The following is a 24782-nucleotide window of genomic DNA, read 5'->3' on the forward strand; positions in this document are numbered from 1 at the left end:
CCTCCCTCTTTCTCTCTCCTTTTTTTTCACATTACCAGGGGGTGGTGTGTGATTGACAGATGGGAACAAATATTTTTTTTCGTAACCTAAGGCCATCCTCTGTGATTGGCTTGCCAGCTGACATCTCCAAACCTCGCTCGTCTCCCCCCTTTAATATTGGGCCTGTGGATGAGGCATCCTGAGGGAGAAAAAAAGTGGAGAGAAAAAGATATCTACCTTAGGAAAGAACCTCAGAGAGGGAGGGAAGGAGAGGACGGGTAGGAGCGTGTGTGTGCGTTTGTGTATGTGTGAGAGAGAGAGACTTACTCTCTTAACTACAAGGAGCCAGACACACTTCCCTGGCCCGACTCAAAGAAGGGGGAAAACAGGAGGTTTTTTTTGTTGCTTCAATTTCATTTAAATTCCCCTCCCTCAACAATCAAGCTTTTGCTAAAGCTTCTCCTCCAGGAAGCCTGTTCTTCATTCCCCATTGGACATTCTATGTATTGATCCATTTCCACTCCTATCACCACAAGGCATACCTCATGGATTTGTACCTGATTGGATATATGATGTGTGTGTGGTTGTCCAGCTGGCGGGTGCTTGGAGGTTATCCCATCTGGTGGTGAGTACAATCTAGAGTTTCAGCATCAAATCCTAGAGCTGCTATAGACTTTTGGTCAATGATCATTTTTAGAGGGCAGAATACAGTGCACTTTCAGTTGACTGCGTGGAAAAATGTTCTCCAGCCCAGTCCAAAAGAATCTTAACCTCAAACACTGGTGTAACGGAAAAGGCTTGCCGTTCTTTTCCTCTTCACTAAGGTCCATTTATCTTATTAGATAAATGTTGTGATGCTAAGGAGGTTGGAATTGTAGTTTTGAACATGAAGCTTATTCAATATCTATTGGGATTTTTTTAAAGGAGCCTATGGATGGCATGTCTATGTAAATTGTCTCTGAATATTGGCCTGGAGCGTTTCTAAATAGCGGTTGGAATTAGTGTAATTATTGGTTTAGATAATGTCTCCATCCTCCAAGGACAATGACAACATTGAACATCTTCAGGACAAACTAAAATTGTATAAACTCAACCATACATTTATAAGTCCAAATGTATAAGTACTTTGTTGATTTTGTTAAATAAAACTATACTCTTATATTTGGAGTCATACAATCTGGACCTTTTAAGTCAGTGTCATTTTGTTTTGTTTTGCCATTGTGGGTCCATATTTTACATTCTGGCCGTCAGCCCCCAATCATGCCGTGTAACTCTTCATTGTTAACTAAATGTTCTTCATTGGTTTTGTTTTCGAGGGAGTTATTCACAAAAAGTGTTAACTGTTTAGTACCATAGTGTTTGAAATGACTTAAAGCCCTCTCATTTTGAAATTGTCCAAATCAATGAAATCAACAAATTTGTGAGACTGCCACAGTGTCAGATCTAATTGATACACAAATGGTTATAATACATTTTAATATACTTAATATAAACAATAATTAAGCATATACTTTGCCATTGAATTAGTATTGCAATATTTCCGAGGTCTATGGGAGTTTGTTAGTGTCATGATACAATCAGGTTATGCTCTGTAGGGCTTTACGTGTCTTTGTTGAAATATTCCAGAACCCGTTTGGCACTCTCACGTGAAATGTAGAGGATCATCTCATTACAAATTCAGCTTTATGCATCTGACCTCATAGGCCTTGCTCTTTTGTAACATTAAGTATTTTATTTTGGAGATATTTGTGAGTAGGTGTATGACAAAGCTTCTTTGGATCCCGACACAATACTTGTCAGAGCTACTGCACTTTTAGTAGCCCAGTTAGCATGTGGTCCCACAGCGGTCCTGCCCAAACCACCAGCATCTTCTGGTTTCATTTACAGAGAGGGGAGCTGCCAAAGACACAGGCCACAGGGATGAAGTGTTAATGGCAGGACGACTTTACACCCACTCCCTTGATTCAGCACACAACATAACAAAGACACCAGGATTCTCTGTCTGAATTACCTGCAGCTGTTCTCTGCTCAAGGAGCTTACATGACACTGGTGTAATGTTCAGCTCCAGACAATGCGCACCATCTTTGATTTGGATAACTCATTTGAAGTGGAGGGTGGGGGAGGTGGAGAGGGAGAAAAGATGAAATGGCCTTGTATAGCTTCAGGTGGTCAGACAGGTGCTGAGGGATGGATGTCATGGGGCGCTGTCACTGTCGTCGTGGAGCGTTGTCGAGCAAATCCAAGAGCGGATAAAACAACGAGATGGGTACGTGGTGCGTCAAGGGAGAGGGTGCTAAGTTTCAGCGAGCCAGGGCTCCTTTCAGCTTCAGGGCGATGACTTGGTCGTAAATTCTCCAGCCAAGTGGGGAAGGGAGGGGAGAAGGAGTTTTGACTGCACCATGCCTGGCAGCCAGTCACACAATCACAAGATGGGGTGTCGAAAACAAAACAGAGCATAAATGACTCTGGAGATGTACATATGCACAGAGGAAGAGGTGATAGAGTGAAATAGCTAGCTAATGAAGGGGTTTGGAGAGGAGAGGAGCTGGAGCCCCCCCCCCCCCCCCCCCCCATAACAGTATGTTCCAAGAGGGCTTTGTATTTTATTTAACCATTATTTAACTAGTCAGTTAAGAACAAATTCTTACTTACAATGACGGCCTACCCCGGATGACGCTGGGCCAATTGCTCGCAATCACGGCCCGATGTGATACAGCCTGGATTCGAACCAAGGACTGTAATGACGCCTCTTGCACTGAGATGTGTGCCCACTCGGGAGATCGCTGCACCACTCGGTAGACTGCTGCACCACTCGGTAGACTGCTGCACCACTCGGTAGACCGCTGCGCCACTCGGTAGACTGCTGCACCACTCGGTAGACCGCTGCGCCACTCGGTAGACCGCTGCGCCACTCGGTAGACCGCTGCGCCACTCGGTAGACCGCTGCACCACTCGGTAGACTGCTGCACCACTCACTAGACTAGAGCCATCTGATAAAGGTTTTGGCAGCCTGATGCCCATCTCTAATATAAATGTGTGGTATTTGGAGAAAAATCTGTGCTTTTTTAACTTTGTATAGTATGTCTATTACTCACCTCTTACGCTATACATAAATATAGTACATCTCACAAGTCTCATCTTATATATCAAGTATTTTGGAAAAGATTGTGGCAAAGCCCTGTACTGCTTCCATACTGTATGGTGTCTTTTGCCAGGCTATAAAACTGGGATGTATGATAATCTTTTCTCGCAGAATTTTGCGGTTGCTGTCGTTCATTGTCATCAGTCTTGTCCTGGAGGCAGAATTAACTGATTTCCTGTTAGATAGGCCAGCTGCAAAGTGATTGGAGAAAAAGGGTTGATATGCGTCAACTTTGTATTCTAGACTATACCATACCTACAGTAGGCCTAAGTGTTTGTCATCATGGTAGAATGATGAGAACAACAACTTAAAAAGATCTTGACAAATCATCAATGTAGTTTAGGATGAGCCCATCACACATTCAAATACCATCAAAGCTTGGTGTACACACAAGTAATCCCTAAATGAAAGCGCTAAAGCTAACCTGTCAGCCAGTTCAGTCATTTCTGTTTGTATTCATGTTATAGACAGTGGCCATGATGAGTGAACGTTGACACTCCACATCGCCCATGTCTTACCCGTTAGAAACTCTTCAAATACCAACCTTGGTGGAACAAAGATTTGAGGTGTACATTGCCGCAGAACCGCTAAACATTTACATCCAGCAGACTATTACCCCACTTAATATTCTGGTAAGCATGGCCACTCTTCTGTTACAGAGGGAACCAGAGAGAGGATGTCACCTATGGAAACTGTATGTTACTATTCAAACTGACTGAGCTATGGCTTTACCTTTTAATGCCAGAGTTTCTAGTGACTTGGTGAAATGCAGTTTTTAGCCGATCAGTGTAGCCTCCGGTAGCACCAATTTCAACACCGCCCTAGTCGGCATAATCACATCAGTTGCATGGAATCCACTTCCTGCAGGTCAGAGTAGGGATATGTGGAGCACCAAAACTATCTATTTGCTACAATCGTGACAGACAAATACAAGACATTTGTCAATACCACAGACATGGAACACAGGAAATATGCAGAAATAAATATGATGTGAACATATTATAACGTACATTCTCATGTCTGTTGGTAGTGAAAGCAAAGTGTTACTATAATAAAATAATACACAAAGGAAGTTAAGATTAAGGTATAGAAAGTAGATAGATGAAAGGCAGTGACATAGATATTGTATAAAACTAAAGCCCGGACCGATATATATTCACCAATATTACTATATTCACCAATATTACTACATCGGTATCGGCCAATAACTCGATAAACCGATAAACGATATTCAATAAATAGGATGAGAAAAGGGAATCTCATGCTGATCTGAACACTGCGGCCATTCTCATGATGTGTCATTAATGTATGAAATCAACATTTGAAGCATAGTTACTAACCACCCCTTTTTTTCAATTTTTGCCTAAAATGACATGCCCAAATCTAACTGCCTGTAACTCAGGCCTAGAAGCAAGGATATGCATATTCTTGGTACTATTTGAAAGGAAACACTTTGAGGTTTGTGGAAATTAAAATGGAATGTAGGAGAATATAACAAAATAGATCTGGTAAAAGACAATACAAAACAAAACACTATTTTGTATTTTTTTTGTACCATCATCTTTGAAATGCAAGAGAAAGGCCATAATTCCAGCCCTTCTGAAATTTAGATTTTGGCCACTAGATGGCAGCAGTTTATGTGCAAGGTTTTAGACTGATCCAATGACTCATTGCATTTCTGTTCAAAATGTTGTATCGAGACTGCCCAAATGTGGCTATTTTTGTTTATTAATAACTTTTCACGTTCAAAACTGTGCACTCTCCTCAAACAATAGCATGGTATTCTAAACCCCAAAAACACATCAGTTGGGCCCTATATAAAAGGTTAGGTAGAGAGAGAGAGAGACATGAAGTCTAAACACTGATTCACTCTGTGATATGTGGGTAGCAGAGTAAATGAAATGGTCAATCTTCTCTAAGTCATGCCTACCATACACATCCCCTGTCCTGCCCACCCCTGCCCTCTATGTGCAGGGCAACTCTTGTGGCTTAAATGCAGGCTCCAGGGTCCATCTCTGGGTCTCTGGAATGTCATTATGTGACTGTGAACCCCCCCCCCCCCTGAAGGGGTCACTTTAATGATCCTCAGTGCGAGAACCTCCTCCGTCTGCAATCCTGGTGTGAAAAGATCAAGGATGTTCAGACATTATATTGAGCAGTGCAATGGGAGTGAGGGGAAAGAAGAGGGGAAATCCTTACAGAATGTTATTATTAAGACCGGTAAGGTTCCATAACAATGGCACCGGCTGCCATACAGGCGGGTGTTTTCAAGACATCCCTAATGCCTGTGAGAATTATCTATGACTAGTATAGTGACTTCGACCAGACAGACATCTGTACCATGTGAAATGCAAGTTTATTTTCCGATTTGGCTAACCTCCATTCTGTACAGTTGATATTGGACTAGCCTACATCACTTGAGCAGGTGGATAAGGTTCCCTATTTGTGCCCTAGTTTGGGTTATATTGTGTTGTGGTTCCTTTGCCGCAGTGATAGCTACAGTAGCTAGCTAACTGCTTGAATTGCAATCGATGTACGTCATCCGAGTGAGCTAACACTCAGTTGACACAAAAAGAGCCTGACACCTGACTGTCCAGCTCTACAAAACAAACCACTGGCATGACGTTATCCAGTCTAACCAGACGGTTGGGAGAGAGGTTCAAAGGAGGCTGGTAGTTCAAAGTAGTAAAGGAGATTCCTAATCTCTGCATATCATCAAAGAACATGTGATGACAAAGTCCCACAGTGCAGGGCTATTACCTGCATTAAAACACAGGTCAGGACAGTTCCTCAAAGAAAAATAGGCCAAAACGCCAAGAAGTCCTCAGGGGTACACACATGGACTGAGAGAGAGAGAGAGAGAGAGAGAGAGAGAGAGAGAGAGAGAGAGAGAGAGAGAGAGAGAGAGAGGGAGAGAGAGAGAGAGAGAGAGAGAGAGAGAGAGAGAGAGAGAGAGAGGGAAGGAACAAACTCCTTCACTCTGAAACAGAAACCCACACACACACCACAGTATAAACCTTCATTGGCCAGAATTGCCCATTTTTATAGCTCCTGTTTGAAAATCTGCTACTTGGCTCCCGAGTGGGGCAGTGGTCTAAAGCACTGCATCTCAGTGCTAGGGGCATCACTACACACCCTGGTTCGAATCCAGGCTGTATCACAACCGACCATGTTTGGGAGTCCCATAGGGCAGCGCACAATCGGCCCAGCCTCGTCCAGGATAGGGTTTGGCCGGGGTAGATAAGAATTTGTAAATAAGAATGTTCTTCACTGACTTGCCTAGTTAAATAAAGGTTAAATAAAATGTAAAAAATACTGGGCAGTAGCTAATCATGAACAAGAAGCAACCTTTAGACAGGCCTGGTGTCTGGTGACAAATTAGTATTGGTCACACCTGTGTACCCTAAATGCTTAATTATAGTCAAACCTTCCCAGGTTATGTCTCAGGTCATACATGTATGCACAAGACAAGATTCCAGATACACTATATATACAAAAGTGTGTGGACGCCCCTTCAAATTAGTGAATTCGGCTATTTCAGCCACACCTGTTGCTGACAGGTGTATAAATTTGAGCACACAGCCATGCAATCTCCATAGACAAACATTGGCAGTAGAATGGCCTTACTGTGACTTTCAACGTGGCACCGTCGTAGGATGCCACCTTTCCAAGTCAGTTCGTTTCTGCCCTGCTAGAGCTGCCCCAGTCAACTGTAAGTGCAGTGGAAACGTCTAGGAGCAACAGCGGCTCAGCTGCGAAGTGATAGGCCACACAAGCTCACAGAACGGGACCGACGAGTGCTGAAGCGCGTAACGCGTAAAAATCCTCTGGCCTCGTTTGCAACACTACCGAGTTCCAAACTGCCTCGTGAAGCAACGTCAGCACAAGAACTGTTTGTCGGGAGTACCATGGAAACCCAGCAGCCTAACACAAGCCTAAGATCACCATGCGCAATGCCAAGAGTCGGCTGGAGTGGTGTAAAGCTCGCCACCATTGGACTCTGGAGCAGTGGAAACACATTCTCTGGAGTGATGAATCACGCTTCACCATCTGGCAGTCCGGCAGACTAATCTAGGTTTGGCGGATGCAAGGAGAACACTACCTGCCCCAATGCATAGTGCCTACTGTAAAGTTTGGTGGATGAGGATTGTCTGAGGTTGTTTTTCATGGTTTCAGCTAGGCCCCTTAGTTCCAATGAAGGGATATCTTAGTGCTACAGCATACAATGACATTCTAGATGATTCTGTGCTTCCAACTTTGTGGCAACAGTTTGGGGAAGGCCCTTTCCTATTTCAGCATGACAATGGCCCCGTGCCAAAAGTGAGGCACATACAGAAATGGTCTGTCGAGATCAGTGTGGCCTGCACAGAGCCCTGACCTCCACCCCATTGAACACCTTTGGGATGAATTGAAATGTACAGTAAATCCCCGCATCAATGTTCCAATATCTAGTGGGAAAGCCTTCCCAAAAGAGTGGAAGCTGTTATAGCAGCTAAGTGGTACAAACTCCATATTAATGCTCATGACTTGCATCACCGCCAGGTATGGCAACTGCTCGGCAACCGACCGTAAGGCACTACAGAGGGTAGTGCGTACAGCCCAGTACGTCACTGGGGCCAAGCTTCCTGCCATCCAGGACCTCTATACTAGGTGTGTCAGGCGAAGGCCAAAACAATTGTCAGACTCCAGTCACCCAAGTCATAGACTGTTCTCTCTGCTACCGCACGGCAAGTGGTACTGGAGCGCCAAGTCTAAGTCCAAAATGCTCCTTAACAGCTTCTACCTTCCAAGCCATAAGACTGCTGAACAGTTAATCAAATGGCCACCCAGACTATTTGCACTGACACCCCCCCCCCACCTTTGATTTTACACTGCTTGCTACTCAATGTCTATTATCTATGAATAGTCACTTTACCCCTACCTACATGTACAAATGATATTGACTAACCTATACCCCACACATTGACTCGGTACTGGTACCCCCTGTATATAGCCTCCTTATTGTTATTTTATTGTGTAACTTTGTTTTTGTCATTCTTTAGCAATTTTTTTTCTTTAGTTCATTCAGTCAGTAAATATTTTCTTAACAAATTTTCTTAAAACTGCATTGTTAGTTAAGAGCTTGTAAGTAAGCATTTCACAGTAAGGTTGTTGTATTTGGCGAATGTGACAAATAACATTTGATTTGATGATGTTATTTTTTTAAACTTTGGAATGAGATGTTTGACGAGCAGGTATCCACATACTTTTGGTCATGTAGTGTAATTCAATAAATGTTATGTTGAATCAATATTGTTTCCACGTCATTTCAACCCACAAATTCTGTGATGACTTTGAATCAACATGGAAAACTAATTGGATTTGCAAAAATGTCATTTTTCTCACCCAAATTTGAACCTTAATCAAATGACAAGGTGATATTTTTGGTTGATTTCACATTGACAATTCAACCAAATGTAAATCAAAACGAATGGGCACTGTCTCACAATGCTAGGAGAGGTAAAGCCAGGGTAGTCACTGATTACTACTGTTTCCTTTGGATGGTTCACACAAACACTTTGTAAACAGGCCATGCCGTTTTCTATCTGAACAGTTTCAGTTGTGTCTGTGCTCTGACATACAGAGCGAGACTGAGAGCAAGCAAGAGAGAGAGAGAACGAGAGAGAAAGAAAGGGCTATTTCCACTATGACTGGCACTGCTGCACTGAGTTAAACACAGTCAGTCAGAGTGTTCTGTCTGCTCCCCAGCGAACTGCAAACTGCACGGCTCTCACACTCAGTGTCGCTTCCTGACAGGCAGGTTCACAAGTTTACACCCCAGCTCCCTGTTCTCCTCTGTTCTGACTGCAGGGGCTCCCTGTCCCAGCTTTGCACTCGCTCTCAAAGTATTGAAGGAGGGAGAGCAAGAGCGAGGGAGAGAGGGATGAAGGGAGAGAGGGATGAAGGAAGAAAGAAAAAACAGGTTGGAAAATGTTTCTGGGGTCCTGTCATTTTTTATCTGATCAGCCCAGAGCTGTTGGACTACAAATCAAAAGTGTGCCAAAGAAAAACAGAACACAACAACACAGAGAGGAGCTGTGCATTCCAGCCTCCGCCAGGAAAAGTCCCATCCTGGGGGCGAAGCCGACAACTTCCTGTGCCCCACTTACACTCTCTTCAGAGTGTCTTTGTCTCTCCTGTGGATTCTGTGGTTGGATTATAATTGAGATTCCGATGGCAATGTTTTGGTGTTCATCCTGAGTGCATGAGGCCTCATTTAGCACAGACCTCCAGGGTAAATCTGACAACTTCTGATGTCAACATAGAGCTAGAATAAAGTTTGATAGCACTTCATTGTAGAGAGCGCTCCTATAGACCGAACAGTCTATGGACTTTATATGGTGTCTAACTATCTGGAGTCTGAGTTTCATCTTGGTGTGATTGATAAGACAACTATCGTACGCAAATGGGACTGCAAATGGGAATCATGATTGCAAGGTGTCCCGGTATCTTTTCTAACTGTCCCGTTATGGGTTTTAATGTCCATTCTAGAATGCCCTAGCCAATCAAAAATGAGTATTCAACAATGCTGCGGTATAAGATGAATTGAATTAATCAAATCAAAGTTTTTCACACATGCACAAAACTGATTGGTACTCATCAACAACTATACCTATGCAAATGTGTGGTGGAGAAATCTTAAATTAATCCCACTTCTCTCCTACAACACAGATCTATCAGCAAGTCATTATCAACGGGCTATATTATGTGTAGGGGTGGTTGAGACTGAGTGTTCTACGCAAACAAACAAGGTACAGTCAGTCATCACATTGAAATGAAGTTAAATGTGATATGAGTCAAAAGGTTGGTATATCAGCATCTGCCAAATTTTCAGTAGGCTGTTATCTGTTTTATGAAGTAGCCAGTCAACACACTCAACAAGCAGGATAATGCAGTGGGTGAGGCTATGGTACAGTAGTTTCACTGAACATTCAGTTGAATTATAAGACAGCAATTTGTCCCCACAGCAGGGTATTTATCTGGATATAAATGGGGTTTAGGTGGTGGATGTGAAAGTGGGGGTGGCCAATTGCGTGGTCAACGATTGAACATTTTAGAGGCTCTTCTCTTGGCCGCAGAAACAGAATTTGCTGTCTTACAGCTAATTTCCTGAAATTCTACACATTTTGCCATGGAGATACATTTTTTAACATTTTAAAGCTGGCATCCTGCAATTCTACACATTTCGCCATCAGGCTGAGAGAACATTTGCAGTTTTAAAGCTAATTTCCTGAAATTCTACACATTTTTCCATGGCTTATACCCGAGTGACTCAAACAACAAAATCAATTGGGGCCCCATGCCATGACAAAAATACTCCTGAATGCATAGCTTACATTTTTGTGATTGTTTGGTCTCAAAGAATATCTTATTTAAAAATACATAGGTCCATAATAATAATATTTTGTGCATTTCTTTGAGAAAAGAAAACAAGAGCACTAAACATGTGACGTTCATAGGAGCACATCAAATTTGGTGTCAAATGAAAGCAAAGTCTACATGTTTGAGAAATTAAGGCATACAGTATATACATTACAACCATTTTCCATCTGACAAATTAGGAATAAGCAAAGGTTTTGTAAAAGGAACATCTATCAGAAAAAGTATTAAAAGGCATTAGAAATACATCAAAACACATCAGTATTTTCCAATTTCTCTCATGAGGGGGGAGGACAATGAAAGTTCACAGGTGTAACAAGTAAATGTAGACCTATCAATTAGTTATAGTGTTTTTACTGATAACAATTTGGTTTATGATTTATTAAGTCGGTAACAGAAAGACCAAAAAAATCTGTAAAAGAATGGCTACAACTGAATTGGCAACAATGGGAATTCATAGTAGTCACACACCACAATTGGGTCACCTGCTACTGTTCTCTCTTCCACTGGCATACTGTTTGGTTCAGCTTATAACAATTTTCTTTCTTTTTCTGTCGCTAGGTGGTCAAATCAAGAGTGTGAAAACAGTCTGGACAACCCCTCCCTCTCTCTCTCTCCCTGTCTCTCTTCTCACTCTCTCCAGTTAATGTAATTTCTCCCGGCTCTTACTGACACCTACCCATGAGCTCCCTCTCTTTCCATTCACTGTAACCAGCCCACTCACCCACTGAGCACCGAACGACACTGGACGTCCACGGACGTTGAAAAATTATTGAAATTGGGTCAGTCCAAATTTAAACCAATCATAGACGTCTATTTCACAAGTTTGAACAGCACAGTACAGTACAGTAAAGAAAAGTAGGTCAGTACAATACAGTTGTTAGCTACCTTTTGAATTTCTTTCCCGTGACGCGGTTAGCCGCAGTTGCTGGGACCGCTATATCTGTCCAGGGATCCAGCCTCAGTTGCTGGGACCGCTATATCTGTCCAGGGATCCAGCCTCAGTTGCTGGGACCGCTATATCTGTCCAGGGATCCAGCCTCAGTTGCTGGGACCGCTATATCTGTCCAGGGATCCAGCCTCAGTTACTGGGACCGCTATATCTGTCCAGGGATCCAGCCTCAGTTACTGGGACCGCTATATCTGTCCAGGGATCCAGCCTCAGTTACTGGGACCGCTATATCTGTCCAGGGATCCAGCCTCAGTTACTGGGACCGCTATATCTGTCCAGGGATCCAGCCTCAGTTGCTGAGACCGCTATATCTGTCCAGGGATCCTGCCAACCAAAAGTTTGAAGAGCTGCTGGTCGTAGCAGCTAGCCTTGCTGCTAACTAGCTAACCAGCTAGCAACGGTTCCTTAAAAGCTTGAACACAGGCCATAGCGCGGTTAGCCCTTGTGGCTGGGACAGCGAATTATACTGGGCTAGTGGCTGTCTAAATCCCTGCTGTTTGTTGCTGTTTAAATCTGCCCTCGGTATTTGGACAAAGCTCTTGAAGCTACACTACATGACCAAAAGTATGTGGACACATGCTTGTTGAACATCTCATTCCAAAACCATGGGCATTAATATGGAGTTGGTCACCCCTTTGCTGCTATAACAGCCTCCACTCTTCTGGGAAGGCTTTCCACTAAATGTTGGAACATTTCTTCTGGAACTTGCTTCAATTCAGCCACAAGAGCATTTGTGGGGTTGGGCACTGATGTTGGGCGATTAGGCCTGGCTCGCAGTCTGCGTTCCAATTCATCGCAAAGATGTTAGATGGGTTTGACGTCAGGGCTCTGCGCAGGCCAGTCAAGTCTTTCACACAGATCTGGACAAACCATTTCTGTATGGACCTCACTTTGCATGGGGGAATTGTCATGCTGAAACAGGAAAGGGCCTTCCCTGTTGCCACAAAGTTGGAAGCACAGAATCATCTAGAAGGTCATTACATTCTGGGGGCAGGTAGCGTTCTCCTGGCATACGCCAAACCCAGATTAGTCAGTCGGGCTACTAGATGGTGAAGCGTGATTCATCACTCCAGAGAACGCATTTCCACTGCTCCAGAGTCCAATGGTGACGAGCTTTACACCACTCTAGCCGATACTTGGCATTGCGCATGGTGATTTCATGAAGCTCCCGATGACCAGTTATTGTGCTGATGTTGCTTCCAGAGGTAGTTTGGAACTCGGTAGTGAGTGTTGCAACCAAGGACAGACGATGTTTACGCACTATGAGCTTCAGCACTCGGCGGTCCCGTTCTGTGAGCTTGCGTGGCCTACCACTTCGCAGCTGAGCCGTTGTTCCGGTGCCTCTAACAGGGCAGAAATTTGAAAACACTGACTTGTTGGAAAGGTGGCATCCTATGAAGGTGCCACGTAGAAAGTCACTGTAAGGCAATTCTACTGCCAATGTTTGTATATGGAGATTGCATGGTTGTGTGCTCGATTTTATACACCTGTCAGTAAGGGGTGTGGCTGAAATAACAGAATACACAAATTTGAAGGGGTGTCCACATACTTTTGTATATATTGTTTATTTTTGTACAAAATATCTAATAATGAAAGAGAAGGATCGCTGTTTAGAATTTTGACAAGTTAGTGTGGGAGAGGTGGAAAAACTATTGTTATCCATCAATAATAATAATAATAATAATAATAAGCCACCAGGCATAGAAACTATTGAGAATGATAGCAGACGGAATTGCCACCCCTATTTGCGTTATCTATTTGCATCATCTTTAATAAAAGCTTAAAGGAGTGTATGTCTGTTCTAAGTAAACTGATGGAGAGGATTGTGTTTGACCAAATGCAATGCTAATTTTCAGAGAACAAGTTAACTACTGACTTTCAGCATGCATATAGAGAAGGGCACTAAACTTGTACTGTACTGACTGATGATTGATTAAAATAAATTGATAATATATTTGATAGTTGGAGCTGTATTCTTAGATTTCAGTGCAGCTTTTGAAGTTATTGATAATACATTGTTATAAAATGTAAAACACAAATCACATTGTTGGAGAGTTATTTAACTAATAGAATCCATAGAGTATTATTCAATGCAAGCTTCTCTGTGGTGTCCCTCAGGGCAGTTCCCTTGGGCCTTTACTCTTCTCTATTTTTACAAATGATTTGCCACTGGTCTTACTCAAAGCTAGAATGACTATGTGTATGGATGACTCCACATGTCAGCACCCAAAGCCAGTGAGCTCACTGAAATGCTAAATAAGGAGCTACAGTCAGTATCAGAATGGGTGATTATTAATAAATTGGTCTTAGATACATCTAAAACTAAAAGCATTGTATTTGGTTCAAAACGTTCTCTAAAACCTTAACCTTAACTTGAGTACATAAAGGGCAGCAGACCCATTAAGCAAGTTGAGAAACCTAAACTCCTAGGTATATCATTGAATGGTCAATTATCATGGTCAAATCATATTGACAAAGTTGTTGTGAAGATGGTGAGGGGTGTGTCTGTTTCTAAAATACATGTTGTGTTTTTTACACAAAAATGAACTGTACTAGCGCTGTTCTTGTCCCTTCTTGATTACTGTCCATTAAAATGGTCAAGTGCCGCAAAGAAAGAAAGCAGCAGCTGGCTCAAAACAGACACCCACACAGACACACTCTAACACACACATTATTGTTGTTGTTGTATTGTTTGTATTATGTTTCAGTTGCATTGTTTGTATATCGTCGTATTTTAAATTTGTATGGCACTCCTTGTCTATCCGTGTTTTGTTACTTTTCATGTTTTGTGTTTTTTTTATGGACCCCAGGAAGAGTAGCTGCTGCTTCTGCAAAACTAATGGAGATCCAAATAAACAAATAAACTGTACTGTACTGTGATGCCCAAACTTTTGAAACATAGACGTCTATGATTGGTACAGATTTGTACGGTCCAGACCAACCAAATTTGGTATTGTTTGGAGACAGAGCTCATTAGAATATTAGCCAGTGAGTAGAATAATACCCAAACATGCAAAGGAGGTTATTACATTTTTCTACCTTTTGTGTACCTATTCCGGATACATCACTATGAAGAGAATAACATTCATTGTTATGCATTTCAGTATGGTACAGATCATTATGGAACCATAATTTAATTATGTTACCGTAATTCCGTTACCAGGTGTTAATCCACTTCACTTCACTTACTGTAGTTCAATAACCAAAATAGATTTTTTTAAACTCAAGGTGTCATATCATAGCTGACACCCCGTTCTTTTTGCAGACATCTTGTAATCTTAATTCGGAGCATATACATGGAAATCGTGGTTGCATAAATCCTGAGGGAGATTTTGACAGAAATTCTGCTACCAAATTTGTTTCTGCACAGTGCTTCCAGTAAATGTGTTTTTGTAAAATTCTCAGTGGAAATTGTTCCAAGTAGTCTTTGTGCATAGAGTTGTATGGTTTGTTTAATTTTGCAATCAATGGTTTTTGTTTGGCATATTTTAAAAGTGAAAAATCTGAGTCTCAGCGTAATTCTGTTACTGTGGAATAGCCCTTCTCTACATAATCTATATCTGATTGTAGTCGTTTAAGTTTACACTAAAAACGTTTTACCATCCCGTAAATTATGTTTATTTATTTTATTTTTTACTGTTTTGACTTACTTTTCTATGCAGAAAAAGCACTGTACAGTAACTATGACAGGGTAACCATGTGTGCACCTAAATGCATGGCATGATAGGAGTAAAGCCTTTGAGTACAAGTAGCAACAGAGACATCCCCTCTACACAAGCACACATCACCCTATTTTCCATGAAGCTTTGAACAGTGCCTGGGGAATAATGCATAGAGGGATGGATTGTGACAGGCTGGTTCTCTCTAATCCTTCTCTCCCTATGTGTTTTGCTCTCCCTTCCTAGGCCCCATTATGGTCATAGTGCCATGGGCAAACGTTGCATTTTTGCCGATCGCAACTCAGTCAGAAGACATTAGCAATACCCCTCCTGGAAATGTTGGTTACTGCAGTTAAGTAGCCTAGCCTACCTGCACTTTACTCAAGCTAAAGGGAGTTTGACAGCTTGTTGGGCATAATTGCTGCTCTCCATTCAACATCTTCATTGTTGCATGTGTGTAGCACGTGTGAGTAGCCTAGGCTAGCCTAAAACCAGGCATGCATTAGCATAGATTCAGGAATTAAATTGTCCATCTATTAACTGAAAACCGAATCCCCAGCCCTGTAACATTGCATGGATCTTACCTGATAACTTTTCATTGTCAAAAGTTACAACTTGTGGTGTATTTTAGTGTAGGCGGCATCATGCGATAAGATTACAATCGGTCACATGCGCGGGAAGAAGAGGAACAGCACGAGACTGTTTTACTGACAGAACGGTTGTCTGTCCTGCCAGTCGAGATAGTTCGTGTCGGTTTGCTCTAGTTGTGTTTTTGAAATATCACATAGTGGCGACCCTCTTTGATATGATATATGTTTGGTAAACCTTTACAAGATTAAAGTTAGCAACGTACAAATGGTGAAGGTCTAAATGGGGCGCCATTTTGCCCGAAGTTATGTAAACTCGTTGACAACTTGACTGGCATTTTCTGCGCTGTGAAAAACGTGTAGGCTATTTACATCAACAAGTAAACTTGAGCAATAATGGACCAAGCAACCACAAGTCTAGTTCCAGAAGTGTTCCTCGTGATGAGGGCTCCAACAAAATGGTGAGTTCAGCAGTGACTTTAACAACACAAATATAAAGCATTATTGGAAATCCTAAATAATTCAAATGTGTCTACTAGTACAATGACTGAAGCAATTTAAAACAGCAACTACATAGTCACAGTTTCCTGTTCTTTTATAGGCCTATTACTGGATAGATGGATGACAAACTGACAACAATATTGGTGAATTGAGATAGCTTGCTTAGTTATCGCTTCACATGGCTACATTCAAATGATAGAGCATGGGATGAGTTGTAGCCTAGGCCTATTGAGGAAAAAAGTTGTCAACATGGTATAACAGCACTGTCATCATTTTCAGGAATATGCCCACTCACTTTACAAAGTAAGCCTATAGGCCTAATACAACTGAGTGATTGCACATGTTACAGTTGACATTGGCTTTATACTATTGGAGAGATTAAGAGGGCTACACATTTTGAGGTAATTGTCCTTGACTGGTGTTGAGCTGATTGCATGACTGGAGGTTAAAGTGATGATAGGATAGGAGGCCTAGCTGGTCATGAACTTCAAACTGATCCTACATGCCACCAAGCTCAAGGCAATGAGGTCAGGTGTCATGCTTAAAGTGGTTCAGAGGGTCGCAAAGTGTTTTCTGTGCCTCTGGGCATGGAGTACCTGGCTGTCACAAAGGGAAAGTCTGCTCTTAGACAGGTATGACATTTTGACCCCAGTGATGTAGACCTCCCACAGAGATAGCTGCAAAATATTCTAGCCACACATACTGATTGAATCAAAGGTTATTCAGCAGCTAAGGGAGTGGTGAAGCAAACCTTCATAAAAGACATATGGAGCAGAATCGCAACCTTCACAGAGGCTTTGCCCCTGTGAAAATAGCCTTGATAGATATGTCCTTAATTTCAACCGTTTTGCACTTTGTGGTGAAATCCCTTTGTCTCCTCTTCTTCGTGTCTGTGGTTTCTAGTGGCCCATATGCTCACATCGAGTTGCTTTTGATACTGAGAAAACCCCCAACCAGCAGTACTAATCCCCCACAGGGCCAGAGGAGGCCCCACAGTCACAGACCTGCCTAGGCATGCACCTGCCAAGCAGTTTCTGCTCCTCTGTCTACTCCCCTAGAGCGGATTCCCCCGGCATTCTGCCTCCCTCAGCCCATGCCCTGCTGCTTCTGTGCTCCTCTCCCACTTGGTTGAGACACATCGCTCATGGCTTCCAAGAAGCGAGGCAAAGCCGACCGGCTCAGCGTGATATACGCACAGCGCTGTGTGTGTGTGTGTGTGTGTGTGTGTGTGTGTGTGTGTGTGTGTGTGTGTGTGTGTGTGTGTGTGTGTGTGTGTGTGTGTGATATGCCTGGCACCCACAGGCTTCTCCTCAGATCTAAGACTGTCATTAGCACCTAGCCAAAGACAACCCTTGCTTTCATCTCGTCAGTCCATTACAGACCAAGTGAGGCTCATCCTTTACAAACAAAATAAAAGAGGACGCAGAGCCTCAGCGTGTAGTCTAAACACGCTAAGTCCACAAGAAAACCCTCCTGCGGTTAAGTAATTGACTTCATCAGACATCGCCTCCGAAACTGGTGCGTCAGTAGCAAACGTACCAGAAGGAGACGGGGCGAGCCGATTGGCTACGTGGTGCCAGGGATGGGCTCCACCGCGGCAGGCAGCTCCATGCAGGGCCAGGGCATCAACTCAGGTCCGCCCCAAAGCAGGTTGGGAGATTAATGGGCAGTAGCACAGCTGGCAGACTGTGTAATTACGCAACTTAGTCACTCAGTCACTCCAGACAGAGTGAAGTCAGCAACACTTGAACTCAGTGGCATTTCTGGGATTGGCCGATGAGTTTATAAGGTCTTCCCTCATGCCTGAGTAAACATGGCCTTAGATTACTGGATAACAGAAAAATATGGATAGATAAAAAATGACCGCTCTCTAATTACCAGCACATAAATCAGAGGTCTATTTTTGTGCAAGGGAACATGAAATGTTATGGAACTATTTATTCAGTTGATATCATTGGGATATTGTTATTGGGCAGACAATAAGTGTGTGTTTAAAATAACAAAACTCAGCATTGAAATGAGTTAGAGGTCTGAAGCCTGGGTGAATGCAGGTGAAATGACTTTAGCTTTACCGGGCATATTTTAATCTTTTGAGATAGGACTGCTCACTGCAATAGACTTTGAACTAGTCAATTGTCTTCCCTCCGTCTTTATTTAGTCCAGAAATTGCATGATATTTCTGAACATTATTGGTATGTTAGTGCAAGATGATCATGTGGCAGGCCAGGCAGTGATGACTGTTGACAGTCTCACATGTTCCATCAGCTTAGCTGCAGTACTAGCCAAGCCATTCAGCCTGCTGTCTCAGTGTGTAAGCCCCATTGGCAAGCAGTGAAACCTGGGAGCCTGCTGTAACAATGCTCACCTGTATTCCAAAGGAGATCAAAAAGCAAAAGTGTGAGGAAGGCGGTGGTGGTGGGGGGGTTGTGGCTGGGAGAGAAAGCAAAGCGTACATGAGCTGTGAACTTTTCCCTCTGACTTCAATGGCTTGGCTTTTGTGTTGGGTTGGCTCATCTTTCAGAGTCAGTGGCTGCCGTGATAGAGCTGCGCCCCGCGGCTGGCCTGAGGTCTTCCCGAGTGGCGCTCTGATCTGATCAGCACCGATTGTTCCCCATGATTCTCTCTCTCTCTCTCTCTCTCTCTCACACGCACAGTCTCTCTCACACATCCTCTCTTCCTGTCTGTGTATGCTGATGAAAAAAATCAATACAGTACAATATCATGAAACAGATAAGGATCATGAATGCTCTGTCTCTTGAGAGAAGCTACTGCTAAATTATAGTACTGTCAATTTAGCTTACAGGACTTAATATCTGCAGCAATGTGTTGTGGTGCATGGTGGATTGCGCCACTTCGCATAGGTAGGTAAGGGCATGTTTATAAAAGTGGCATACACTCGCAAATAAATAAACAATAAAACCTCAAAATCTCATAACTACCTTATGGCAAACATAGCATCTTTAAGAAGGTGCAGTTTTGTTTGAGCCTGTCATCACAGTAAGCATGTTAAAACATGGACATAGCAAACATCACCTTTTCCTCTCCTTCCCTTATCTAAGGGGAAAAAACAAGTAATTAAAATTAATTACCTTGATGAAACTATAATGGTTTCTGGCATCCCTGTCTGATCTGGGCTGTCTCGTTGTGGTGATTAATCCATGTTTAGGCACATCTTTGCCAGCACGCTGGTGAAGCACAAGGAGTTTCAGGAATGCCATATGTCCAATACGACACATGGCACAAACTTAACTGCACACACACACACACACACACACACACACACACACACACACACACACACACACACACACACACACACACACACACACACACACACACACACACACACACACACACACACACACACACACACACACACACACACACACACACACACACACACACCGCATATCAGAAATTAGGCTAATAACAGAGAATTGAGCATGTGTGTTTGTGTGTGTCTTATCTAGAGGAGAAACTAAGAGACAGATTAGTGTGTGTTATCTTTCAGATCATCAGGATCTGCGGGGGCCAACAAGAGGGAGCTCTTTGAAAAGTCAATACTAATAGGTCATATCCCTTTCTTGAAGAGGGGCTATTAGCTTCTGTAAGTGCAACTGCATTAAGCACTCATGCAGCCAATAAAACACTCACTGAGTCAACCCAACCCCCACAGAAAAACAATAATCAACCCCACCTACTGCAAAAGCAACTCTGAGCACAGAATATAAGTTTAATTTTGTATATCAACAGGCAATCTGCTTTCTTTCTTTGAACAATATGCCTCTGGAGGGTCTCCCTGGCATATATAACCCTCCCTGCCATTGAGGCAGTGAGTTCAGGGAGGGCCCTCTTTTCTCAATGGCAGCAGATCCTATAGATGGCTTCTCGTTAGAAAGCTGAATGGAGATACAGAGAGACTGACAGACTGTGTAGGGTAGGCGCTAGACTAGACAGTAATATACTGTAGGTCTGGATGGGCAGGTACATGACACACTCCCCCGTCCTTCCCTCTCTCTGTGTTGCAGGTCCCTAGCCTTGGGGCAGCAGTACTCGTCTCTGGGCTCCCAACCCATCCTGTGTGGCTCTATCCCCGGCCTGGTGCCCAAGCAGCTGCGCTTCTGTCGCAACTACATCGAGATCATGCCCAGTGTGGCCGAGGGCGTGAAGCTGGGCATCCAAGAGTGCCAGCACCAGTTTAGGGGGCGCCGCTGGAACTGCACCACCATCAAGGACAACCTGGCCATCTTCGGGCCCGTACTGGACAAAGGTAGGCCTCCTACTGTAACAGGACTGTTTGTATGAAGAATACAAATATACTCTTTCCTCTATACTGCCAGTGAGGTATTCATATGAGGGATGTAACTGAGATATCTTTGGGATATATGAATTACAGCCAAGTACCATATAAAACATACAAAAAAACACATTGATGTACAACAACCATGGAATTTGACTCCTCAGTAAAAGATGAGCTAATCTGACTTCAACAGGCGATTGCAGGTTCTATGAGGAAACTACTTTTTCTCATAGCGGTGATAAAAACATTAAAGGGACATATCAGCAGTAGTGGAAAAAGTACCCAATTTACTCATACTTGAGTAAAAGTAAAGATACCTTAATTTAAAAGGACTCAAGTAAAAGTGAAAGTCACCCAGTAAAATACTACTTGAGTAAAAGTCTAAAGTATTTGGTTTTAAATATACTTAAGTATCAAAATTAAATGTAATTGCTAAAATGTACTAAAGTATCAAAAGTAAAAGTATAAATCATTTCACGTTCCTTATATTAAGCAAACCAAACGGCACTATTTTCTTGTTGTTTTAAGTTACGGATAGCCTGGGGCACACTCCAACACTCAGACATCATTTACAAAAAAGCATTTGTGTTTGGTGAGTCTGCCAGATAAGAGGCAGTAGGGATGACCAGGGATGTTCTCTTTAAGTGCGTGAATTGAACAACTTTCCTGTCCTGCTAAGCATTCAAAGTGTAACAAGTACTTTTGAGTGTCAGGGAAAATGTATGGAGTAGAATGTACATTTATTTTCTTTAGGAATGTAAAAGTTGTCAAAAATATAAATAGTAAAGTAAAGTACAGATAACCCCAAAAACCTACTTAGGTATTATTTTAAAGTATCTTTACTTAAGTACTATACTGCATATCAGTGAGAAAATGGGAAACAAGGTGTGTAAACAAATGTGAGGTAAGTACCGTAAACTGACATAGGGATAGAAGAACCCATTGCTCTGCTGCTGAGCACTGCCTGTTCCACATGCTCCTACTGACAAATGACCCGCAGGGTAATTACAGTAATATACACCTTTCCTGACTGCAGTGAGAAAGGAGCGCTGGTACAAGCACTGACAGATTATTTGACGTCCATCCATCTCGCTACCTTCAACATCACATTTGTCTTTTGAATCTGTGTGTCTTCTTCCGAGCTTCCCAACCTTGTTGATGTTTTCACACATGAAAGTTAGTTAGTGTTGTAAATCTCTCAAGATTAGCTCACACAATTACAGTTGATACACAGTTGTCACAGTTAATACACTGGAGATCATCTGCCAGGCTTTTCACAGTGAATACTAATCATCAACGGTCTTAAGACTGACTGGGTGCTTTAAACAATCTGATACAAAAGCACAGAACGCACTAAGAAAACAGAACCTGGGGTGCCTTAAATACCTAATGATGAAGATGGGTCTTTGTGTTGCGGAATGAGGCTGCTGATTGGATATTAATTACCCTGCGTGTCAGAGGGAAAGGGATCTGGGCAGGAATGGGCAGTGTGAACCTCCATCTCTCTCCTAAAAATACATTTTAAAAAAGGGAGCGGGAAGGCCAAATGAGATTACATGCAATAGAAAGGGGCTGGAGGGCTCAGCTCAACCCCTACTGTGCCTGAAGACCAGTGCGCGCCTCACACAGCCCGGCTCCCACGGACGCCCCATTCACACGCCCTTTTGACTCTGTCATGAAAACAGGCTGAAAGGGAATCTCCCAACCTACCCTAGGCCGGCATGTTGGGGTGAGGTGGAAGGAAGGCAGGGGGTGCTGGCGAGGGAGGAGGGGCAGCCTGAGTCGGGAGTGACGGCATGGGGTTGACGAGGGAGGGGGTCCCAGACCAGGGTGGCTATACCCTTTCCCCCGCCACCTTAACCACTATGGTGTTTATGGTGGTGGCTACAGGCGGAAAATGGGGGGTTGAGGGTGCAAAGTGGCGGTGGTGGTGGTAGTGGAGGATGGGGTTTCAGGGTGGTGGCGGAGAGAGGGTGTTGGAGGGGGGGAGTTTAGGGATTGCCAACTCTGGGCAGAGCGGGGCTGCAGGGGCGCGAGTCGCTGGGCCCTTTGTGTGGGTAATCTAGTGTGACACAAGGGAAACAAAGGCGGATTGATGGGCCCAGCAGGTAGCAGGAGCAGCGCAGCCTTGGCTGACAGCCAGAGCTCCTGGGGCCCACAGCTCACAGGCCCCCGTTGTGGAGAGCCCAGCATGGCTTGCCAGGGCTAGCTGGGACACCCCCTCGCCTCTCAACCAGAGGTGTGTGCGATCCAATCAAACAAACATTGAGGTTTTAGCACAAAAATTACATTTTACCGCTGTTTACCTAGAATGAAGCACACTGGAAATCATTTTTGATTGTGGGCACTTTGGACAATGTCTTTAATCATGGTTTTGTGACCATATATTTACAAGATGTATTACCTGATTGGATATTGTGTGAGAAATGTTGTCATGTAGATAACAGGGGTGATGTTTAGTGTTAGTTCAGTAACTATATTACATTTCCACTTCCCAGGATTTCCCATCAGTGCAGTCATATGACCTCTCACCCTATTATAAACTGTGACTCTATTCAGCCATTCACATAAAGGTTTCAATCAAACAAAGGCTTAAATGCAAAAAATAACGTCATGAAAGGTTGAGCGCTAATTAACTTTATGAGCGCGTTAAATGTCCCCTAGCGACCGAAACAACAACTTTTTTCAATTATCTTTCTCTCTGTTTCATGCAAATTAACACTACAAAGACTTGTAGATCGCCTTACACTGTAGAATAACTAACTTCCCTGCAGGTGTTTAGTAGAGAACACTACTAACTGCAGTCAGTTTTAGAGGGGCTAGGCCTCCCTAAATGCTTTAACAGTGGCTCCATTGCAGAGTGGGCCCTCCCCATACCCTCTGTGTGTGTGTCCCTGCCGGTGTGTGTGCAGTGCGAGGTGGTGCAGTAGAGAAATGGGTAAGCCCTCAGCACACAGTAAGTGAGCTGCGATTGTGAAACAATGGTGTCTGGTTACATAATAAGTTGTTCCGTTCAAAGGAGGCGTAACTCCATCTCCAGCACAAACACGGAGCAAAGCAGACGCACTGCAAGGTTTCTACCTAGAGGCCCTGTGGGCTCTGACAGGGAGGAGGGGGGGGGGGGCATTCCTTAAATACTTTCCAATGCAAAACAGCACACCTCAGGGATGACAGAAGGTCATTGAGATCTCACTGAGCATTAGGCCCTTCTGACACCAGCCACAATATGGCGATGCCACAGCTAGGGGACATGTCTCATGTAGCCATCTCTACGACGCTTTCCAAAATCGGTAGAACCCCCCCCCCCCCCCCAACATAATTTATCGCTGATTTATTGTTACCGCAAAAAAAAATTTTTGTCAATTTATCGCAATATGGATTTTTGTCCATATCTCCTAGCTCTATGGTAGATGTTGAGATGATGAGAGTGAAGAGAATTTCACCCAGTGTTTTCTACACTGTTCATGGCCCAATGTTTTAAATCCTCTCAAGGACTTTTTTCCTGAAAAACATTATTCTTGCAGTACATTGTGTGTCAACCAAGTATTTATCGCTATGATATATGAATACCTGCTTGAAGGAGAAAAGCTGTGTTAATAGGTTTGTGCCCAAGGGTGTCATTTTTATTACCCCTGATGTATGGAAGTTGGCAGCAGTGAAGATTGCAGAAACTGTTTTGTTAAGAAGATAGTACTAAAGATTAATTGATTGAATTTACTCCTTCCTTTTTCTCGCTAGCCACCAGAGAGTCGGCGTTTGTCCACGCCATCGCCTCTGCGGGTGTGGCGTTTGCTGTAACGCGGTCCTGCGCTGAGGGCACGTCCACCATGTGTGGCTGTGATTCCCACCACAAGGGTCCCCCGGGGGAGGGCTGGAAGTGGGGCGGCTGCAGCGAGGACGCTGAGTTCGGGGTGCTGGTGTCCAGAGAGTTTGCTGATGCCAGAGAGAACCGGCCCGATGCACGCTCTGCTATGAACCGGCACAACAACGAGGCAGGACGCACGGTAAATAGGCCTACGCTGGCCTACACTGAGGATTTACTAGAATGGATATATTGATTATACATACTATACAACCTAAATATGTAATGTAAATACACATACAGTAGAAGTCGGAAGTTTACATGTTGGAGTCATTAAAGGTTTTCCACCACTCCACAAATTTCTTGTTAACAAACTATAGTTTTGGCAAGTCGGTTAGGACATCTACTTTGCATGACACAAGTAAGTTTTCCAACAATTG

At 43.4% G+C, this 24782-nt stretch overlaps 1 protein-coding gene across 2 annotated transcripts in view; it reads left to right on the plus strand.

The window, feature by feature from the left end:
- The first annotated feature begins 247 nt into the window (after nt 1-247).
- The window catches only part of LOC124048250 (proto-oncogene Wnt-3-like), a 29961-nt gene continuing 5426 nt past the window's right edge, over nt 248-24782 (plus strand). The window contains exons 1-3 of one of the 2 annotated variants that reach the window (XM_046368848.1): nt 248-604; nt 20269-20510; nt 24279-24544. In XM_046368848.1, coding sequence (XP_046224804.1) covers nt 525-604; nt 20269-20510; nt 24279-24544 — 588 coding nt within the window. In that variant the 5' untranslated portion in view covers nt 248-524. Of the gene's footprint in view, nt 605-15503; nt 16201-20268; nt 20511-24278; nt 24545-24782 lie in introns of those variants that run through there. The other variant, XM_046368849.1, reaches the window with a different exon arrangement.

This window comes from Oncorhynchus gorbuscha, linkage group LG11, assembly GCF_021184085.1.
Source record: "Oncorhynchus gorbuscha isolate QuinsamMale2020 ecotype Even-year linkage group LG11, OgorEven_v1.0, whole genome shotgun sequence".
In the NCBI taxonomy this organism is placed as follows: domain Eukaryota; kingdom Metazoa; phylum Chordata; class Actinopteri; order Salmoniformes; family Salmonidae; genus Oncorhynchus; species Oncorhynchus gorbuscha.